The sequence below is a fragment of the Myxine glutinosa genome, chromosome 11, assembly GCF_964187855.1.
Source record: "Myxine glutinosa chromosome 11, kmMyxGlut1.1, whole genome shotgun sequence".
In the NCBI taxonomy this organism is placed as follows: domain Eukaryota; kingdom Metazoa; phylum Chordata; class Myxini; order Myxiniformes; family Myxinidae; genus Myxine; species Myxine glutinosa.
In genome coordinates, this window is record NC_136271.1 from 27,938,593 (window position 1) to 27,958,738 (window position 20,146).

The 20,146-nt window shown below is 45.4% G+C and overlaps 1 protein-coding gene across 2 annotated transcripts in view; it reads left to right on the forward strand.

Moving 5' to 3' along the window:
• The window catches only part of LOC137436520 (laminin subunit beta-2), a 280,979-nt gene extending 263,025 nt beyond the window's left edge, over positions 1-17,954 (forward strand). For both annotated transcript variants that reach the window (XM_068130380.2, XM_068130381.2), the window contains 2 exons: positions 1,065-1,224; positions 17,467-17,954. In XM_068130380.2, coding sequence (XP_067986481.2) covers positions 1,065-1,224; positions 17,467-17,603 — 297 coding nt within the window. In that variant the 3' untranslated portion in view covers positions 17,604-17,954. The remainder of the gene's footprint in view (positions 1-1,064; positions 1,225-17,466) is intronic.
• Positions 17,955-20,146: the final 2,192 nt, after the last annotated feature.

Genomic DNA, 20,146 nt, shown 5'->3' on the forward strand with positions numbered 1-20,146 from the left:
TCCCCCCTCCGTCCCCTTCCCCTCCTCCCCCCATTCCCACTTGCCCCCTCCCCCTGCCCCTCCCCCTCCCTCTCCTTCCCCCCTCCTCTCCCTCCCTCCTCCCCTTCCACTTTCCTTCCGCCCTCCTCCTCCCCTGCCTCCTCCTCCCCTCCCCTTCCCCCTTCCCCCTCCTCCCATCCCATTCCCCCCTCCACCTTCTTCCCCTCCTCCCCCCATTCCCCTCCGCCCCCTCCCCTTCCCCCCTCCCCCTCCCTCTCCCCTTCCCCCCTCCCCCTCCCCCTCCCTCTCCCCTTCCCCCCTCCCCCTCCCTCTCCACCCCTCCCCTCCCCTCCCCCTGCCCCTCCTCCCTCCCCTTCCCACCCCTCCCCTCCCTCCCCTTCCCACCCCTCCCCTCCCTCCTCCCCTCCCCTCCTGTCCCCTTCCCCCCCTCCCCTCCCTTCCCCCCCTCCCCTCCCTTCCCCTTCCACCCCTCTCCTCCCCCTCCCTCCCCTCCCCCACCCGGCAACGCCGGATACTTCTGCTAATATATATATATATATATATATACATACATATATGGGTATATCTATCACATATGCAAAATTTGGTAGAGATCTGGCCAACCCTTTTTTTTTTTCTATGATTTTCAGATGTACAAACATACATATGCACATACACGTTCAGAGAATTGCCCTATTTAATATAGAAAGATGAAGCTTAGTGTGTTTGGAACAACCAAAAATATGAAGAAGAAAATGGCAAAAACAACCAGACTCTGTGGTGTAATGTTTAGAGCGTCCGCTCTGGTTTCTGAGAGGTTGACGGTTCGAACCCCACCCTTGCTGATCAGTCATACCAAATACTTAAAAAGTGTGTGTGCTGCTTCTTTGATTGATGCTCAACATTTAAAAACGACACAGCATAGACAAACAACCATTTGTTAGCAACCATTGCACAGACTTGATGGCCCAAATGGCCTCCTCCTGCATTGAAGTTCTGTGCAAGGATCTTCAAATAACGATGAATTGTCCATGTGATATATTCATTCATCTTAATGAGAGTCTATTGTATTTCCTTCTCCATAGACAAATGATGGTGCAGTGAGAGACAAGTTTAATGCCCTTAATGATTTGGTGGATAAAAAGTCTGGAGGCATGGATGGTGCTCATCGACGTGTGGAAGTCCTCCGTGCAGGAGCACAGAAATTGATGCAAGATGCGGAGAATCGCTTGCGACGTCTAGCAGGTGGGTTTTAACGAACGTTGATATGTGTCACAAAATCTTTACTTCTGTTAGGCAGAGTATTGGTACGACTGTGATGTTAACACTTGTATGTCCCTAATTTGATTAGCTAACAAATTTTAGTTATACAGTACATGAAATGTTCGTTGACATGAGATGTTTATGTTAACAGTGAAATACAGAATTGTGGAGACCAAAAATTTTGTCAATTTCAACTGATTTTTGAGAAAATTGTGATATTTTTGAAAAAAGCGCAAGGGTGCCAATATTTTTGGCCACCACTGTATTAAAATGTCTTCAGAAAGTATTCACACCCCTTGACTTTTTCACATTTTGTTGTGTTACATCCTGAATTAAAAATGGATTTTTTAGATGTTTTCACAAAATATTTGAAAAATGAAAAGCTGAATTGTGTTGAGTCAATAAATATTCAATACCTTTGATAGCTCAGACACTCAAAATTGAGCTCAGGTGCATCAAATTTCCTTTGATCATCCTTGAGATTTCACTACAACTGGATCTGACTCGACATGTGGCTAATTCAATTGATTGGACATGATTTAAAAAGAAACACCTTTCTCTACGAGGTCCCACAATTGACAGTTCATGTCAGAACAGAAACTCCACTGTGAAGTCCAAGGAACTGTCCGTAGAACTCCGAGATAGAATTGTGAGCAGGCATAGATCTGAGAAAGGGTATAAAACAATTTCTGGAGTGTTGAAAGATCTCAAGAACACATTGAGCTCCATTATTAGGAAATGGAAAGAATATGGGACTACTCAGACTCCTCCGAGAGTTGGCCATCCGACCAAACTGAGCAATCGGGTAAGAACGACCTTGGTCAGGGAAGTGACCAAGAAACCAATGACCACTCTGACAGAACTAGAGTTCCTTGGCTGAGATGGGAGAACCTGCCGGAAGGACGACAGTCTCTGCAGCACTTCACAAATCTAGGCTATATCGGAGAGTGGCCAGACGGAAGCTACTCCCGAGAAAAAGGCACCTGACAGAATTCCTGGTGTTTGAAAAAAGCACGTGAAAGACTCAGAGCATGAGGCAAAATATTCCATGGTCTGATGAGACGAAAATTGAACTCTTTGGCCTGAATGCAAAGCGCTACGTCTGGCGGAAAATGAGCACAGCTCATCACCAATCCAACACTATCCCTACCGTGAACCATGGTGATGGCAGCGTGAAGCGTAGTAAGGATGGAGGGAACAATGAAAGGAGCAAAATACAGGCAAATCCTTGAGGAGAACCTGCTTCAGAGTGCAAAAGACCATAGACTGCTGTGAAGATTTACGTTCCAACAGGACAATGACCTCAAGCACACAGCCAAAGCAACGCTGGAATGGCTTCAGAACAAGAATGTGAAAGTCCTTGAGTGGCCCAGCCAAATCCCAGACTTGAATCCCTTTGAGAATTTGGTGAAGGACTTGAAGATTACTGTTCACCGACACTCCCATACCAACTTGACAGAGCTTGAGCAAAACTGCAAGGAAGAATGGGGGAAACTCCCCAAATCCAGATGTGCAAAGGTGATAGACATACCCAGGAAGACTTCAAGCTATAATCACTGACAAAGGCACTTCTACAAAGTATTGATGATGGAAAGTATTGACTCGGGGGGTTGAATACTTATGTAAATTAGATATTTGTGTGTTCCACTATTAATTAATTTGTAAGAATATCGAAAAAAATAGTACTTTGACATTGTGGGGTATTATGTGTCGATCAGTGACAAAAAAAAACTCAATTTAATCCATTTTAAATTCAAGCTGTAACAAAAATGTGAAGAAGTCAAGGGTTGTGAATACTTCCTGAAGACACTGTACACAAAGTACATTCCACCTTATGAACAATTGTTACAGACCACATTTTCCAGGCTGTAAGCTGGACATTCAGCCACCTTGCACACTCTAGCTTTGTTGTTTTTTGTCCACGCTACGAGGGCACACGTGTCGGGCACACGTGGCATCTCGATCTCTTGCTCTGATGTTCTTGCCGTTGTTCTTCCGCAGCAGGTTGAGCTGTTTTCACATTTCCAGCCTTATGGGTTTTTGAAGTGTTGTCATATTAGCTCTTCGCAGGATTTGCGGCATGAGTTGATGCACCAACTCTAAAAGAAAATCTTCTTCGGCACTTTTGCTCAGTTAACTTCCATTGTGGGACACTCTCCAGTCTCCATCCCATGATGAGAGCAGCGACAGGATAAACTAACCACCACAAAACGGGACCAATGCAATGAAGTCCTGTCCTGAGCTGGCGGCTCCTATTTATTTGTTCTCCCAAAGAGGATGATGGGAAAGAGAAATTACCAAAAAGCAGGTACGTAATAAGTGCAAACAAAGGCGGTGATTAAGGCAACAGAGAACACTTATTTTATGCAAAGCGGTGATTTGTGCAAAAAAATGGCCAGGTAACAATGGTCAGCTAAAATACAAATAGCACATCAAAATGTAAGCCTGGGGCCCATAAATAGTTGGTAGGATTAGGGAAAAGGCAAGGGTATTTTCCTCAGAGTATATACAATGGAATTCTTCTGCTTTCCTGGCTGTGGAACAAACTTCCACATTCTCTTCCATCTCATTCTTCCCTCCAGGTCTTCAAGACAGCTGTTCACCACCATCCCCCATCCAAAACCATATTTTCCCACATGGACTGCCTCTTTAATCCACCCTAAGCCCACCTCTTTCCAACTTTCCAGTTTTTCCTTCCCAACAATTTGCTTCTGTATCTATGCTGTTCACCCCATACATCCTCCCCAAGCCCTCATCATTTCTTCCCCACATCTCTTATCTGTCCCATTCGCCCTCTATTTTGTCTCTCTAACCTGCTGTTGATGTATTCACCCCCCCCCCCCCTCCCCACACTCTTTTTACTGTTCATTTTGTTATGTCCTGATCCCTTCTATGTTCTGTCTCCTCCATAAGCTTTGACATTGTATACAATATATTCTAAGATATAAAGCTCATTCTAACCACTCACTGACTGACTGATATTAATAGTTAGGTACCTTCCAGGTGAATTAGACAGCGGACATCGCCGTCGATACACCTTGAAAGTTTACAGAACTGTCAGAAAGCATCCGTAAATGAAAATTTACGTGAAAAACCATGAGCGTCCTTGGAAAAAAAAAAAACTCAATTTATCTCTCGCATTTGAAAATTGTCATTCATATAACTGTAAACCGTGCAATAAAAACCTCAATATATATATATATATATATATATATTGTGAGAAACCCCCGGTGAAACCACCTTTGTTCTCACCCAAATGAGTGCCCCACCCACGACTGACGTAACCTCCTTGGAGCCTCACGCGATTGGGAGGCGAGTCGGGACGTGATTGGTGGAGGGTCAGAGAGCGCGGCCGCCATCTGATGAGACGGACGCAGCTCGGAGGTTCGAGGCCTCGAGGCGAGGGGACTTTCGTTACGCCTCACGACAGCGAGTTGTGCTGATCGTTTATAGTTATGGATTGTACGAGTGAGTGATTCCGGAAGAGAACGAGTGATTCCCGGAGATCGTAGATTGGAACTGTGAGTCCTATATTGCCTGCTTCGTGTTGGAGCTCCTGGCCGACCGTTCCTGGCGGCCTTGTGTGGTATTCCATCCTGGTATCCTTGGAGTCCCGGAGCTCGTCGATTGGAGCCGCGAGGATCTTACCTGCGTCTCGTGGGAGCGTCTGTGGCCGACCGTTCCTGCAGGCTTGTGCAGCCTATTCCATTTGTTACCTTTCAGGGTTTTTGTGATCGAGCCAATAAAGCATCGTGCCTTACCCCTAGAAGGCCGATTAAAACACAATTGTGTTGATTACGTCTCTTTTGTCCACTCCGTGGATTACTTGAAGCCCGGACATTTACGTCCGTATTCCGTGCTGGGATACATTCCCCAGACGGGATCGCGACAAATGGGTTGCTCGTCCTAGGATCATTCAAGTAAGAGCCATTCGATTGAGACGGGAATTCTGCAGTGGACGACATCTTCTGGCATCTGTTCATCGCCTTCTCACCAGCGGACGCCGTCTGGGAGGAACTTTCTCGCCGTAGGACGCTGTCTTGGGCAGAGAAGTGAATAGCCTCGGATCCCTCCAAACAACCGACAAAGAATAAGCGAATAGCCTCGGATCCCTCCAAACAACCGAAAAAAAAAAAAAAAACGTGAGTATTTGTACGTGGTATTTTTCTCATTGGCAATTTGATGTGCGGGTGATATTGCGTAGTTGTGTCGTATTTCCCCAACAAGAGCGTTGTGTTTGAGCGTTGTGTTGAGGTTGTGTTTTGTGCCTGGTCGTATGATAACTCGTAGCCAAGCTATGTCGACCAGGGAAGTGAGAGTTCAACCTGATCATGTTGACAGTCACGTGGGTGGCGAGGTGAGCGACGCAAGCAGCCTTGACCCGGTCACTCAACCCGAGATGTTAGGAAGCGATTCCATCATGACTAAATGCATGCGTTCGCCCTTCTGGACCGGGCTGACTCCGGTTCAACAACTTGACATGTATAACAGGGAGAATGACAGGGCAGCAGAGAGAGAGCGTGAGAGAGAGAGAGAGCGTGCGGCAGCAGCAGAGGGAGAGCGTGCAGCAGCAGAGAGAGAGCATGCGGCAGCAGAGAGAGAGCGTGCGGCAGCAGCAGAGGGAGAGCGTGCGGCAGCAGCGAGAGAGCATGCGGCAGCAGAAGCTGAACGCGTCAGAGAGCATGAGTTGCGAATGTTGACTGAACGACTGCGGGCAGAGGGGTCTGCTGCAAGAGTCCCGGAAACTGTTCATGTTCGTTTGCCGGACTGGACGGGAGACACGAAGCCAGAAGCGTATCTGGAGATGGCGGAGAAGTTGTTGGCTGCCGGTGGCATTGATGAGAGCTTGTGGGTCGGCCATCTTGTGAGCCATCTATCTGAGAAGGCGAGGGAGGTATATGCGAGGATGGCAACCGAGGACGCAAACAAATACAGGGCATTGAAGGCCGAGATTTTGAATGCCTATGCGGTGTCCGCATGTATTTATAGGAGAAATTTTTTCAGCTGGACTCGTGAGTCCAGTCAAACCTATGAGGAACATTCGCGGGCCTTGTTGGAACAGCTGCAGAGATGGTTCAAGGGGAGCAAGGTGGAGTTACCTCAAGCGGTTGCGGAACTCCTGGTGCGTTACCGTATCGATCAACAGCTTCCGCCTGACTTAGCATTGTTTCTTGTCGACAAGGACACTGTTTCCTTGGCAGACTGCGTCAACCTTATTGATAAACATGTTTTGTCGTGCAAAATGCTGCAAGTCACGCAGTCGCTTCGTAAGACGGAGGAGTCTGCGATCAAGACCGCCCCCCGTCTGCCCGGCGGCTGGATCGAGGGGAAGGGTTCTCCGATGACCTCCACTGGGGGCGCTCGCGAGCCGCAGACCAGGGCAGGGCCCTGGTGCGATTTCTGCAAACGCGTGGGGCACGGTGAAAACCGCTGTTTCTCTAATCCCGCCAGTCCGGCCTACCGAGGCAACCCTCCTGTTAAGTCGGAGGGAGATCAGTGGAACTCATCCGCCGGGCCCTCGCACACGACGGTGGCATCGGTGACCGAGGTCACTGCCACCGGGGCTAATTCCATTCATCCACTGCATCAGGAGTATTCAGGGACAGCCTTAGTGGGTGGCCCCGATTCGATGCTGAAGTTTGAGACCAAATACCTTCGGGATACTGGGGCGACACGGTGTGTTCTCCGGGTGGGGGTAGTTCCGGCCTCTCAGATGCGTTATACCGGCGAGTATACCCTCCTTCGGGGCATTGACCGGGTTCTTGGCCGGTACCCCCTTGCCCTCCTCGAGGTCCGGAGTGACATTTTTAAGGGTCCAGTGACCTGTGTGGTAGTACCCTACTACCCTATACCCGGGGTCTCCTTGCTGATTGGCAATGATGCCATAGCCAGGGAGGAGTCATTGACTCTGACCTGTGGGGGGGTCCCTAGAGCCCAGAGTAAACAGGCGGAGAGAGTGGCGGAGTCAGACATATCTTCACTCTGGCCCGAGGAGCCTAGCGCCTCGACTCCAGTTTCCGACGGTGACGTTGCGTCAGCTGAAGTCCACCCGAGCCTCCCGTCAAGCCAACCTCAGGTGCCGTGCTCCTCAGGGACCGCTCCCGCCATGTCGCGATTCAGCAGGAACGCTAATGCTAAGGTATATGTGGGAAACCTGGGCAATGGAGCAGCGAAAGCCGAGCTAGGGAGGGTCTTCGAACATTACGGACCACTCCGCAACGTATGGGTTGCTCGAAACCCACCTGGATTTGCAGTTGTTGAGTTTGAAGAGCCACGAGATGCTGAAGATTCGGTCAGAGGCCTTGATGGAAGGTTAATTTGCGGATCGCGTGTGTGCGTCGAGATGTCGAATGGCATGTCGCGGCGGCCTCGTTTCAGACGCTCTTTGGTCCGCAGGCCGTTCGACCCGAAAGATCGATGTTACCAGTGCGGTGAAAGGGGTCATTACGCATATGACTGTCGTTCTCGACACCGGAGGAGAACCCGCCGCTCTAGGTCTCGGTCCGTTTCCCTCCTGTAAATGTTTCCCCACCTTGAGTTTGGCTCCCTTGTTTCTCTATTGTGCTTTGGGTGAAGTGTAACTCTTGTGGGGTAGATGTTAATGGGGTGTATGGTGTTTAATATTGTGTGTGGAAAACAAAAACAAAACTGGTTCATTGTTTACCCTGTTAACGCCTGTTAATTGCCTGTTGCGTTAATAAGTGCGTTATTGTTGCGTTATTGTGTTGCGCCATTGCGTTGCGTTGTATTGTTGCGTTGTTTCGTTATTATTGTTAACAAGTGTTAGTAATTGTTAATTGCGTTAATTGCCTGTTAGCAATTCCCGCCATCATCTTGCCATGTGATTTGCACCTACTACAAATACTGGTTTTAAAAACGCCGTCTATTCGACGGGGTTTTTACTTAGGGGGGGAGGACTGTGAGAAACCCCCGGTGAAACCACCTTTGTTCTCACCCAAATGAGTGCCCCGCCCACGACTGACGTAACCTCCTTGGAGCCTCACGCGATTGGGAGGCGAGTCGGGACGTGATTGGTGGAGGGTCAGAGAGCGCGGCCGCCATCTGATGAGACGGACGCAGCTCGGAGGTTCGAGGCCTCGAGGCGAGGGGACTTTCGTTACGCCTCACGACAGCGAGTTGTGCTGATCGTTTATAGTTATGGATTGTACGAGTGAGTGATTCCGGAAGAGAACGAGTGATTCCCGGAGATCGTAGATTGGAACTGTGAGTCCTATATTGCCTGCTTCGTGTTGGAGCTCCTGGCCGACCGTTCCTGGCGGCCTTGTGTGGTATTCCATCCTGGTATCCTTGGAGTCCCGGAGCTCGTCGATTGGAGCCGCGAGGATCTTACCTGCGTCTCGTGGGAGCGTCTGTGGCCGACCGTTCCTGCAGGCTTGTGCAGCCTATTCCATTTGTTACCTTTCAGGGTTTTTGTGATCGAGCCAATAAAGCATCGTGCCTTACCCCTAGAAGGCCGATTAAAACACAATTGTGTTGATTACGTCTCTTTTGTCCACTCCGTGGATTACTTGAAGCCCGGACATTTACGTCCGTATTCCGTGCTGGGATACATTCCCCAGACGGGATCGCGACAATATATATATAGCATTAGGGGGTGCCCTCCTCCTACTGCTATATTACAACCCTAACCCTATATATATATATATATATATATATATATATATATATATATATATATATATATATATATCCCTGTGTATATTCTACATAAAATACATTGATCTGTAAAATCCGCACAGGCCTGGACATGGGATGTTCCCCTAATATGTGGTGCAGGGTGAAGATCAATATCAAGTTTCACCAGATAAGTTATCTCTAAAATCAAAACTGCGCTGCTGGACAGCATTTAATAAGAGAGACCGGTGTCGGCTCATGCACATCTTGCTGGAATTCATTAGTTGGAGTAAGCACGTACTGCATGGTGCTTTTAAGGCCAGCATCATGGCCTGCCTTTTTTATAATAAAAAAGGTAAAAAAATCAAACATTTAAACAACCTTGGACGTGCACCTTGACCCCACCTTGACCTTGACCCCACTGCATAGTCTTTTTGAGGCCAGTCCGTGGCCTGCCTTTTTTATAATAAAAAAAGGTAAAAAAATCAAACATTTAAACAGCCTTGGACATGCACCTTCACCCCACCTTGACCTTGACCCCACTGCATGGTGAGCATGTGCTCAAAATGTAGCACGTGATTAGTGATTACTGAAAGCGTCATACGGGTAGACATTCCGCTGCAACTTTGTGTAACTGGTATGTAACCATAACAGAGTTTTCAGGTAAGAAAAGTTTATTTAATCGTTGCACAGGCGATGAATGTGTAATTGGAGCGACAAGGGTCCTCAAATATATTGTTACGGTTTTTAGAACCTTCACTTTGTAAAATAATAAGCCTTGTAAATAATTCCCTGTAAATATCCCTATCTCCCAAAGGTCAAAGGTCGCACCCTAGTTAGGCCATATTGCAACACGTAGGACACCATAGGAACCTTCTTCAGTTATTTCATTAGTATGTGTTTCAGGTAAGGCTCTGTTTCCAATAGTTTGACTCTGCGTTGCATTAATCAAATAATATAGGCCCCTTTTCAAATCTCATTCATTTTGCGGCTTGCCTCCCTCCAAATTGTATTGCGCGCCTTTGCCAGCAGCGTTCACTGCATTGAGCCTTCGCTGCCGCAGCGCTCGCTCCAAACGCCATTAACCATGCGGTCAGAGCGGAGAAAAAGGGGGAGGTGTTGTCGGAGCGAGGCGTGGCCCCATCAACGTGTCACGAAGGGAGGAGCCGGTGAACCCTCGTGACCAATGAGGGCCGAGGCGTGTTCACCGGTAGGCGGACCTAAAAAGCATGCGGCTTGATACGCGAGCGCGTGATAAAAGCGTTCGCGTGGGACTACGTGAGAAGAGCAGAGAAGACAGAGCAGAGACGAGAGCAGAGAGAGAGGGAGAGACGGTGAGAGAGTCGGTCCGCGACCGCGACAATACGAACCACACTGCCTGCCGGGTTTCGCCGCGAACTGAAGCATGGACCGAACCAAAGCGTGGACCGGAGTGGAGTGTGAACTTGGAGCCGGACCTCAACGCCTGAACCATCTGCCCAGACCTTCCTCCCCTGCCATCTGCATGGACCTTCTCCTCCTTCCTGCTATTCCCCTTTCGTGTAAGTCTGTCTGTATTGTCCTGGGCATGATATTTAAGACTGTGTAAGCTTGCCCTGTGTCCTTTTGCTTCTTCTTATTGTACAGGGTCCGGCTGGGAGGTATGACGATTTTCAGAAAACTCGTACACAGTTATTTTTAGTCGAATTTCAATTTTTTTTTTTTAAAGACTACATATATAATGCCATTTAATACACTGTAACAAAGACATTTAGAAAATGTAATTCATGTTTGAATTGGGTATAACAATGCAAGTGGGGGGTCTAGCGCATGCGTGATGGCTGTTGGGTACTCGTTGTTAGGCGCCATTTCAGTAGCCATGGAGTTGTGGACGATTGAACATCGCGTCTTTGTTGTTGAGACGTTTATTCAAACGGGTAGTTCGGTGGTGCTTACACAGCGCAGATTTCGTACTCACTTCAATGTTGGTCGACGTGGCGCCGTTCCGTCTCGAAACACAATATTGAAGTGGGTAAAAAAAACTTCAGGACAACTGGATCTGTGAGGCCGGGAGCAGCTCGGGGAGGTGATCGAACCGTTAGGACCCCGGAAAACATCGAAAGGGTTCGACAAGCTGTGGAGGCCAGCCCTCGTCGGTCAGCGGTACGGTACGGCACGCTCGCGCTCTACGGATGTCAGACAGATCAGTTCGTCGAATTTTGCACTTGGACCTTCATTATCACGCGTACAAAATCATGGTGGTTCAAGAACTGCAGCAGAATGATTTCGTATGGCGGTTTACGTTCGCAGAAAGAATGCTGGAACTGCTGAGGGATGCTGCTGTGCTGAGAAATGCTGGAACTTTTCCACGCGTCTGCAAGAATGCTTGGACAAGAACGGCTGCCATTTAGATGATGTCATTTTTCAAACATGAATTACATTTTTAAAATGTCTTTGTTACAGTGTATTACATGGCATTATATATGTAGTCTTTAAAAAAAATAAAAATTGAAATTCGACTAAAAATAACTGTGTACGAGTTTTCTGAAAATCGTCACACCTCCCTGAAGGACCCTGTATATGCCCTTCTTTCGTTTGCTCTTCAGTATTGTTAATATATTCTGTGTTCTTCCTTACTTTGGTTTCTGTTCTTCCATTCGGTCGTCTTAGTCTTTTCTCCATTGAGTACCTGTGGCACGATTTGGCCAATTGCTCAGAATCGGGTTTAGTCCTTTTTTTAATGGCTCGGGCTTCGGATTGCTAAACCACTCGGCAAATACCATCTTGTCCGCGGTCCGAGCAGAAGATATCTCCCTGTTTCACGGCCAGGGGTAGCACTCAGGTATTTGGGACTTCATTGACCAATCACCCTGGCTGCTCCCGACCGGAGGAGCATTATAACTTCTAGGGTTGGGGGAACGGTCAGCTTAAAGGACAAGGGGATTAACCCCCCCCCCTTGGTAAGGGGAGCGCCGACCCCCGGATCCGTAACAATATTCTTTCTTTCATTCTTTACCTTATATATAATATAAAGCTGAGTTTGTGTCATGGGTCAATAGCGCCACCCATTCTACAGGCCACGCCTTTCTCTCCTCTCCCCCAGCGTCATAAGCACCGCCTTTTAGCCAAGCCATGCCTTTCTCTCCTCTCCCCCAGCGTCATAAGCACCGCCTTTTAGCCAAGCCATGCCTTTCTCTCCTCTCCCCCAGCGTCATAAGCACCACCTTTTAGCCAAGCCATGCCTTTCTCTCCTCTCCCCCAGCGTCATAAGCACCGCCTTTTAGCCAAGCCACGCCTTTCTCTCCAACGGCCCAGAAACCCATCCGCCAGTCTCCACACAAAGCCGCACTACATTTTGGGATGTCAAACATAGTTACTTCCTGTGTCTGCTGGACACAGTGATGTGTCGCTTTTAACTCAATATCTTACAAACACACGATCAGCCATTCCTTATCAACCGTTCATTGCAGTGCTTGCTTGAGTGCTTAAGCCACTTGGTGAGCGCTCTACAAGCTGCTTGGTAATGGCTGCCTTCTCCTCTGAGCTCCCAAGGTTAATCACGACAAAATAGGATCACATTATTTTACCACGACACACCTTATGGGAGGAGGGGAACGGGTGAGGTGGGAGTCCGCAGGGAGGGGAAAGGGTGGGAGTCTGGAGGGAAGAGCATGTGGAGTGGGAGGAGGAAGGGGAAGGGTGGGATGTGGGACCTGGCGTTGCCTGGCAATGCTGGGTACCGTTGCTCGTGTGTGAGTATGTATAAATTGTGTGTGTGTGTATCGCCAATCTTATGTCCCTGTGCCTGCCACACTGTTCTCCTGACTCAACCCATAGGCATTCATAAATCATTAGTAGATTGGATTGGGGTGGTGTTGATGTAGCGCAGGGTGGTATTGATGTAGCGCAGGGTGGTGTTGATGTAGCGCAGGTTGGTGTTGATGTGGCGCAGGGTGGTGTTGATGTAGTGTTAGGTGGTGTTGATGTGGTGCAGGATGGTGTTGTGTAGCGCAGGGTGGTGTTGATGTGGCGCAGGGTGGTGTTGATGTGGTGCAGGGTGGTTTTGATGTGGGGCATGATGGTGTTGATGTTGTGCAGGGTGGTGTTGATGTAGCGCAGGATGGTGTTGATGTGGCGCAGGATGGTGTTGATGTGGCATCGTCCTGCCCTTGCGACTAGTGTGTTAAAGTTGCTTGTGTATTCCTTGTGTATACCTTTTGAACTCGTATACTTTCTTCCATATCATATGCTGAATGTTTTATTATTTGCTCTGCTTTGCAAAGTAGGAACTCCAAGAGCAATAACCTTTTTGTGGATATAAAGGGTAGATGTCGATTGTTACACAAAGAAGTTCTGTTTCAAAACAGTTTGACCTTTGGCTGATCTTAGAACATTTTCCTCCCACTGCAGAACATTTACAAGTAGCACATGGGTATATCTAGTTGCTAGAGAACTTCATAGCACAATGTGCATATTGTAATGAAAATGCTTCATTGTCATCACACTTACTGTATATCGTACATATATATATATATATATGGAGTTTAGGCTTTTCAATCTGTCGAGATTCCATACAAAAGGTAAAAGTGTACTTTCACGTTAGCTATCACCACCCAGGAAATGCATTTCGCATTGACTAATTTGACACATTAACCCATTGACTAATTTGGGTCTAGTTTTGGTGTTCATACCTTTTGGCTTTGTAAGCTTCAGGAAACCATCACATTGTTGAAGACTTGTCAGCAGAGATGTTGTCTGCTGAAAATGATTTAAGCACCTCACACTCAAATCATCTGTACTTTTAAAGAATAGAGAACTATTTGCGCATAAATTGTACGTTCTGTAATAAAATGGCGTCTTGTAAACCACAAAAAAATTGGGTGTGTAAGTGTAAACATTGCACTTTCATTTTCAGGAAAATGTTGGGTGCAGTCTTCCCTCTAACAACGATTATTATCAACACATTTTCCATCCTCTTACTTGAAGTTTACTTGAGTTTTATGCTACAAACTTAAACAAACATTCTAATAATAACAGAGACAATCCAAAGCTTTTCGGTCCACTTTAATCAGGGAAAAACGCGAACAGATTGAAGCAGTAACAAACTAGAATGGCCCCAGGTAGACAGCATACCTGCGGCAGGAGTTCTTTGTCTCATCTAATCATCTCGTCCTTGTCACATACCCAATCTTTCCACCAAATTTCATCCGAACAGATATACAGACAGGGGTGAAGGCATAAAAACACGTTTTATGAAAAACAGAAAGAACCACCGTTAGAGGCCATTTTACCCCCACATAGAAGGGGTTGGCCTTTTTCGGGCACCGTGGTCCCCTTTTTGAAGCAATGTTTTATGGCCGGATGCCCTTCCTGCCGCCAACCCTGTTAGTCACCTCTTGCGACACACAGAGAATTACCAGTGAACTGGTACTCGATTTGCCGACCTCGGAAGGATGAGCAGACCGAGTCAACCCCCCTGGTGTTAATTCAGCGATCGACCGGGATTCAAACCCAGTATCCTAGGATCCCAAGCCAGCACCATAACTGCTAAGCCAACACCAGGCAACACGTTTTATGGACGCAGGGTAATAAGGTCACTGCTCATTGGTCGATACAGGAGGCACCCAGTCGGATAGGAGGATGGATCACCTGTTGACGATTCACCAATATTCGTCCGTGGAGTTAACGTAGTCAAAACAGGTACAATGTACGCACAAATTCCTTTGGTAGACAAAGTGTAGGATTATTTGACTTGATAAATGTCACCTTCACTATGCGGTGTGTGGCCTGCTCTTGCTCAGGGTTCGGAACCATCTTGCATTATATTGCTCTGCGCACTGAGGATTACTCAGAAGATGAGATACAATTGCCGTAGCGCAAGGAACAGCAGCCATACTTTGTACATTCCTACATGTCTGCCGTGGTTGTCTTCGTCCAGTTGATCAATGTTGTCTGACAGTCAAAAGGGACGTGCTGTTTAATGCGTTTCGTCCATCACAAAGATGTACGACCCATGTACCAAGCTTAAACAGCATTGCTAGATTGAATGGTAGCTCAGTTATCACAACAGAGTTGGGCCAACGCTGGCCCAACGGTGTTGTGTTAGCTGGGAGGCCGTAAATACATCCTTACCGATTGACGGAAGCAAGTACAGCATGGCAGCAATTGTACACAGTCTGCTTGATTTGATTCTCGAAGCGTTGAGACACTTTTCCTTTCCAGTGTAGACGCAGGTACACTGGATATCTGTCAGGTCCAACTGATTTTTATTTTTATGGACTCAGGAACTGTGCAAGTATCTGTTAATGACTTGCTCAGGATATCCATTATCAAGGAGGATCGTCCTAATGGTCAGGACTTCATTAGAGAGTTTGTCTGCTGAGCAAATATTCGTTGCTTTGTTTACCAGAGTACAAATCCGTCCAGTCGTGTACCTATTGGGCCTATAAGAGTCCCATCTAGTGTACTGCCCAGTAAATGTTGGTTTGCGGTAGACTGTTGTACTGAACGTGATCGACGACTTCTACACCAGTACATCCAGAAAAGGGGAGTACACCCAAATGTTGCATCTCTAAGGAGAATAGCAAGGGTGGATGAAGAGCATTCAATTGTGCCAGGAAGACTTCACCGCTTGAATGAAGTAGACTTGAAAACAAAGATGTCGTGTAGATGGGGAGGGGATGGGGGTAGGTGTTGATGATGCGCAGTGGATGGCATGTGGGTCCCTTTTACCTGACCTTTCATTTTCACCTGACTATCCTTCACCATTCATTTATTTTCTTACACAGCACATTTCTACACAAGACATTTCAAAACACACAAAACCATTCCAAACAAGAAGCACATCTAACAGTTCCAAGTACATAAACACATTCTTAACTCTTAGATGCAGGCGTCAAAAATCCTACATAAACGCAGCCATTGGGCTTCGGAGGCCAAACGGATGTATTCGTTGTTTTTTATATATTTTTATTTTTTGTAGATTTTTTTCTTTCATATCCTTTTTCAATCCAAGTCGATGCTCATGGATGTGTATTTGCTCAGAAAATGTGAATCATTGATCCTATTAGTTGGAAGGATCCCATACAAGTAATGAATCTTTTTTTCTTTTTTTTTTGCAAAATTTTTTTTTTGTTCTTGGTTTTTCAACTTTTTTTTTCTAAAACGTTGAGGCTCATGGAGGAGTATTTGCTCAAAAAAAAAGATTCACTAATCCTTTTATTTAGAATGTATATGTCCACAACTGTCAAAAATCCTACACCTATGCAACCATTGGGCCTCAGAGGCCCCACAAATGTATTCGTGTAAAGTTTTTTAATTTTCATATTTTTGTCATTTAATTATTTGTAACCAAGTTATAGGAGCATATAATGAGGCTCATATCAAGAAAATAATGATATAACATAGTAGTACAACAACATTTATGCAGGGCCTCGAAGGCCCCAGGCCTGCATTCGTGCCAGATTTTCGGGGTATAAGTGAAGAATGAAGATTTTTCCCACGAGCCTGAATGAATTTTTTTTAATGTCATTGAATTTTGTGCAACAGCATGAACGTCGGTGAAAATGAGGCTCACTCCAAAAAAAAAATTGTACAGCATAGTTTTTGCAACAAAAAAAAACATTGTGGATCTTCGAGGCCCAATCACTGCATTCAAGGGTTAAGCACAGCAGGTGCATAAAACAGTTCTATCCACTAAGCACATAAACACATTCACTCGACATTAGTCACCTAAATCACATGGTGTTTACATGGGAGTAAATCTTTCATGTGTTTGTGATATGGAACACAAACACATCATAAAAATATAAACACAAGCAGTCAGTGAATTCAGTTCCGTTTTAGTCCACCCCTCCCACCCCTCCCACTCCTCCGCCCCCACCCCCCCTACCCCCACCACCCCCCAATCCTTCCTCTCCTCCTTCCCCTTAGTAGTATCACATGTCAGCCGGAAAAGTTCAGGACCAGTGGTATGAGTAGCCAGCAGACAGGCAAGTGTTATGGCTGGCCAGCAAGCAGGTAGGTTGTATGGCAAGACAGCATTCAGTGTGGTAGGCAGGGGCATGGTATAGCACGCAGCGCGAGAAGCAAGGACAACAGTCTTTGCTGCGGTAGGTGCCATGGATGGCATTTGGATGTCGCCAGATTGGCCTTGGAGAGGGTGCCTTAGCAGTGGGGTATGTGCATTGATAGGATAACCATCCCAGTCATATTTACCAATTGGGCACACACCGATGAGGCAAAGCAGGAACCACCTACTGTTCCTATATCTATCCCCTCCTGTTCCCTATTACCTATCCCCTTGGTGTGGCCTGCCCAGCGTGAGGCATTGCCACCTGTCCTCACCAGAGCTTCTGGCTTGGCGGCCACCCATGGTCCTTCCAGCTCACCCCCTACTGCTACCACCCCATGTTCTCCAACTTCTCTTTATGGTGGGCCTATCATCACCCGGAGTGCGTGTGGTTCCTTTATGTGTATTGATGTGTACATATAATTTCCCCTTCCTGGCCCCCCTTTACCACCACCATCTTTCCTCTTTCCTCTTCCACCTCCTTTGTTATTGTGTAAAACATGAATGCCTCCTTTTTCTATGCCGCTTACTCTTTTCAGATCTGGAGTCATTGTACGACTACAATGCTCAACTGTTGCAGAATAAGGCAATGCGCCTCCAAGGGCTGGAGTCAGGTCTGCGTAACATTGTGGATGCAATCAATCGCAGAATAACCATCTACAACACGTGCCATTGAGGATGTACAAGGAGTTATATACCTTCGTTTCTTTATTGATCTTCGTCTCTGTGCTTTGACCCCTCGATTTTTGCATACTTGCTTGACATGAAGTTTGTTGTATCATCCCGTTCTTTCGATCCACTTTTCATTGCGGATGAATTGTATGTATGTTGACAATTGATGACAATTTCGTTTTTCTGTGAGTTGCACCTTTCCTCAATTTCCCAATCTGTGCTTTTGCTGCTCATTTGCAACCAAGAGAATATGAAAAATGTCATCAAGGAAGGTATTACTTCCTATTGATGTATGTATAAACAAGAATATGAATCAATATGACGAGATTAAACAGTTGTATGTTTTTGATGCCAATACTATCCTGATATTTGCACCAAAACGCAATATACTGAAAGTGGGGCACGAGGCCACAGTTAAACATATTACAGTGGCCGACAAAAGTATTCACCAACAGCCAAGTTTTCACATTTTGATACCACCTGAGCTTATTTCATGATGAATTCAAATCAAACTTGATACATCGCGTCTTCACAAACTACTCCAAATCGATAAAGCAAAAAATGCAGATAAATGTGAATACGTTTGATTAACAGAGAAAATCAGATGATTCTCTATTGCATAAGTATTCAAACCCTTTGCCTGTTTAACCCTCAATCACTTCAGGAGAAAATTATTTATTTGAAAAATTATAAAATAAGTGTAATCGGTTTCACCTGTACGTAATCAGCAGTTTAACTTTGAAGTAAAGCACTCCCACTTATCTACGGACTTTTGAGGTACAACTCACTTGGTCAATCAACAAGGTAAACATGAAGACCAAGGAGCTTTCCAAAGAATTCAGACATAAGGTGGTGGAGAAGCACCGTTCAGGAGAGAATTATAAGATGATGTGAAAGTCCCTCATTATCCCTTTGAGTACAGTTAAATCCATCATGAAGAAGTGGAAGATGCATCATACCACCCAGACTCTACCCAGATCAGGTCGCCCATCCACATTCAGTAGCCGAGCAAGCAGGAAACTGATTCGGGATGTCACTGTAATTCCATCAATGACTTTGAAAGATCTGCAAGGCTCCATGGCCAAGATGGTGTCAGTGTTATGGACAGGCGGCAAAAAGAAGCCATTACTGAAAAAGACTAATCTAAAAGCTCGTATTGAGTTTGCGGAAAAGCATCTCAACGACAACGGCACTCGGTAGAGCGCATACTTCTGTCAGGTTGAACAGTTTATGTTTTGCATCCCACTCATTGGTTGTTGGATCTGGAACAGAACCAAAATTGAATTGGCTTGATCTTGTCGCTGAATGAGCTCATACGCCTAGTTTTGTCATAATCAGTCCACAACTTTTTGAAAGATCATGATATGTATCGTTTTTGGCTGTATCACTTAATGAATTGTGAAGAATCACTTCAAAACAAAAAAAAGAAGATATTCAGATCCTCAACAAAAGCGAAGCCATTCATCCTTGTCACACACCCAACCTGTCCGCCACGTTTTGTCCGAATCTGTCGATAACTATTTGAGATATCTTGTTATATATCTGTTTTAGCCCGATCACTTCATGGTGAAGATTCACTGAAAACAAGATAGGATCTGGATCGTCGCCAAAATCTATTCATTTCGTCCTTGTCACATTGAGATGTCAACAGGATATCTCAAAATGTTTTGGATGGATTTGGATTTAATGTGGTGGAAAGGTTGAAGGATGGAGGTAATTATAAAGGGTAATTCAAAAGGGTAATTCTAAAGGGGTAATTCAAAAGGGTAATTCAAAAGTGTAATTCTAAAGGATAATTCTGAAGGGTAATTCTAAAGGGGTAATTCAAAAGTGTAATTCTATAGGATAATTCTAAAGGGTAATTCAAAAGTGTAATTCTAAAGGGGTAATTCTAAAGGTGTAATTCTAAAGGGGTAATTCAAAAGGGTAATTCAAAAGTGTAATTCTAAAGGATAATTCTAAAGTGTAATTCTGAAGGGTTATTCAAAAGTGTAATTCTAAAGGATAATTCTAAAGTGTAATTCTAAAGTGTAATTCTAAAGTGTAATTCTAAAGTGTAATTCGTAAGGATAATTCTAAAGTGTAATTCTAAAGTGTAATTCTAAAGTGTAATTCTTAAGATTAATTCTAAAGTGTAATTCTAAAGGATAATTATAAAGTGTAATTCTAAAGGGTAATTCTGAAGAGTAATTCTAAAGGGTAATTCTAAAGTGTAATTCTAAAGTGTAATTCTAAAGGGTAATTCTAAAGTGTAATTCTAAAGTGTAATTCTAAAGGGTAATTCTAAAGTGTAATTCTAAAGTGTAATTCTAAAGTGTAATTCAAAAGTGTAATTCTAAAGGATAATTCTAAAGGATAATTCTAAAGTGTAATTCTAAAGTGTAATTCTAAAGTATAATTCGTAAGGATAATTCTAAAGTGTAATTCTAAAGTGTAATTCTAAAGTGTAATTCTTAAGATTAATTCTAAAGTGTAATTCTAAAGGGTAATTCTAAAGGATAATTCTGAAGGGTAATTCTAAAGGGTAATTCTAAAGTGTAATTCTGA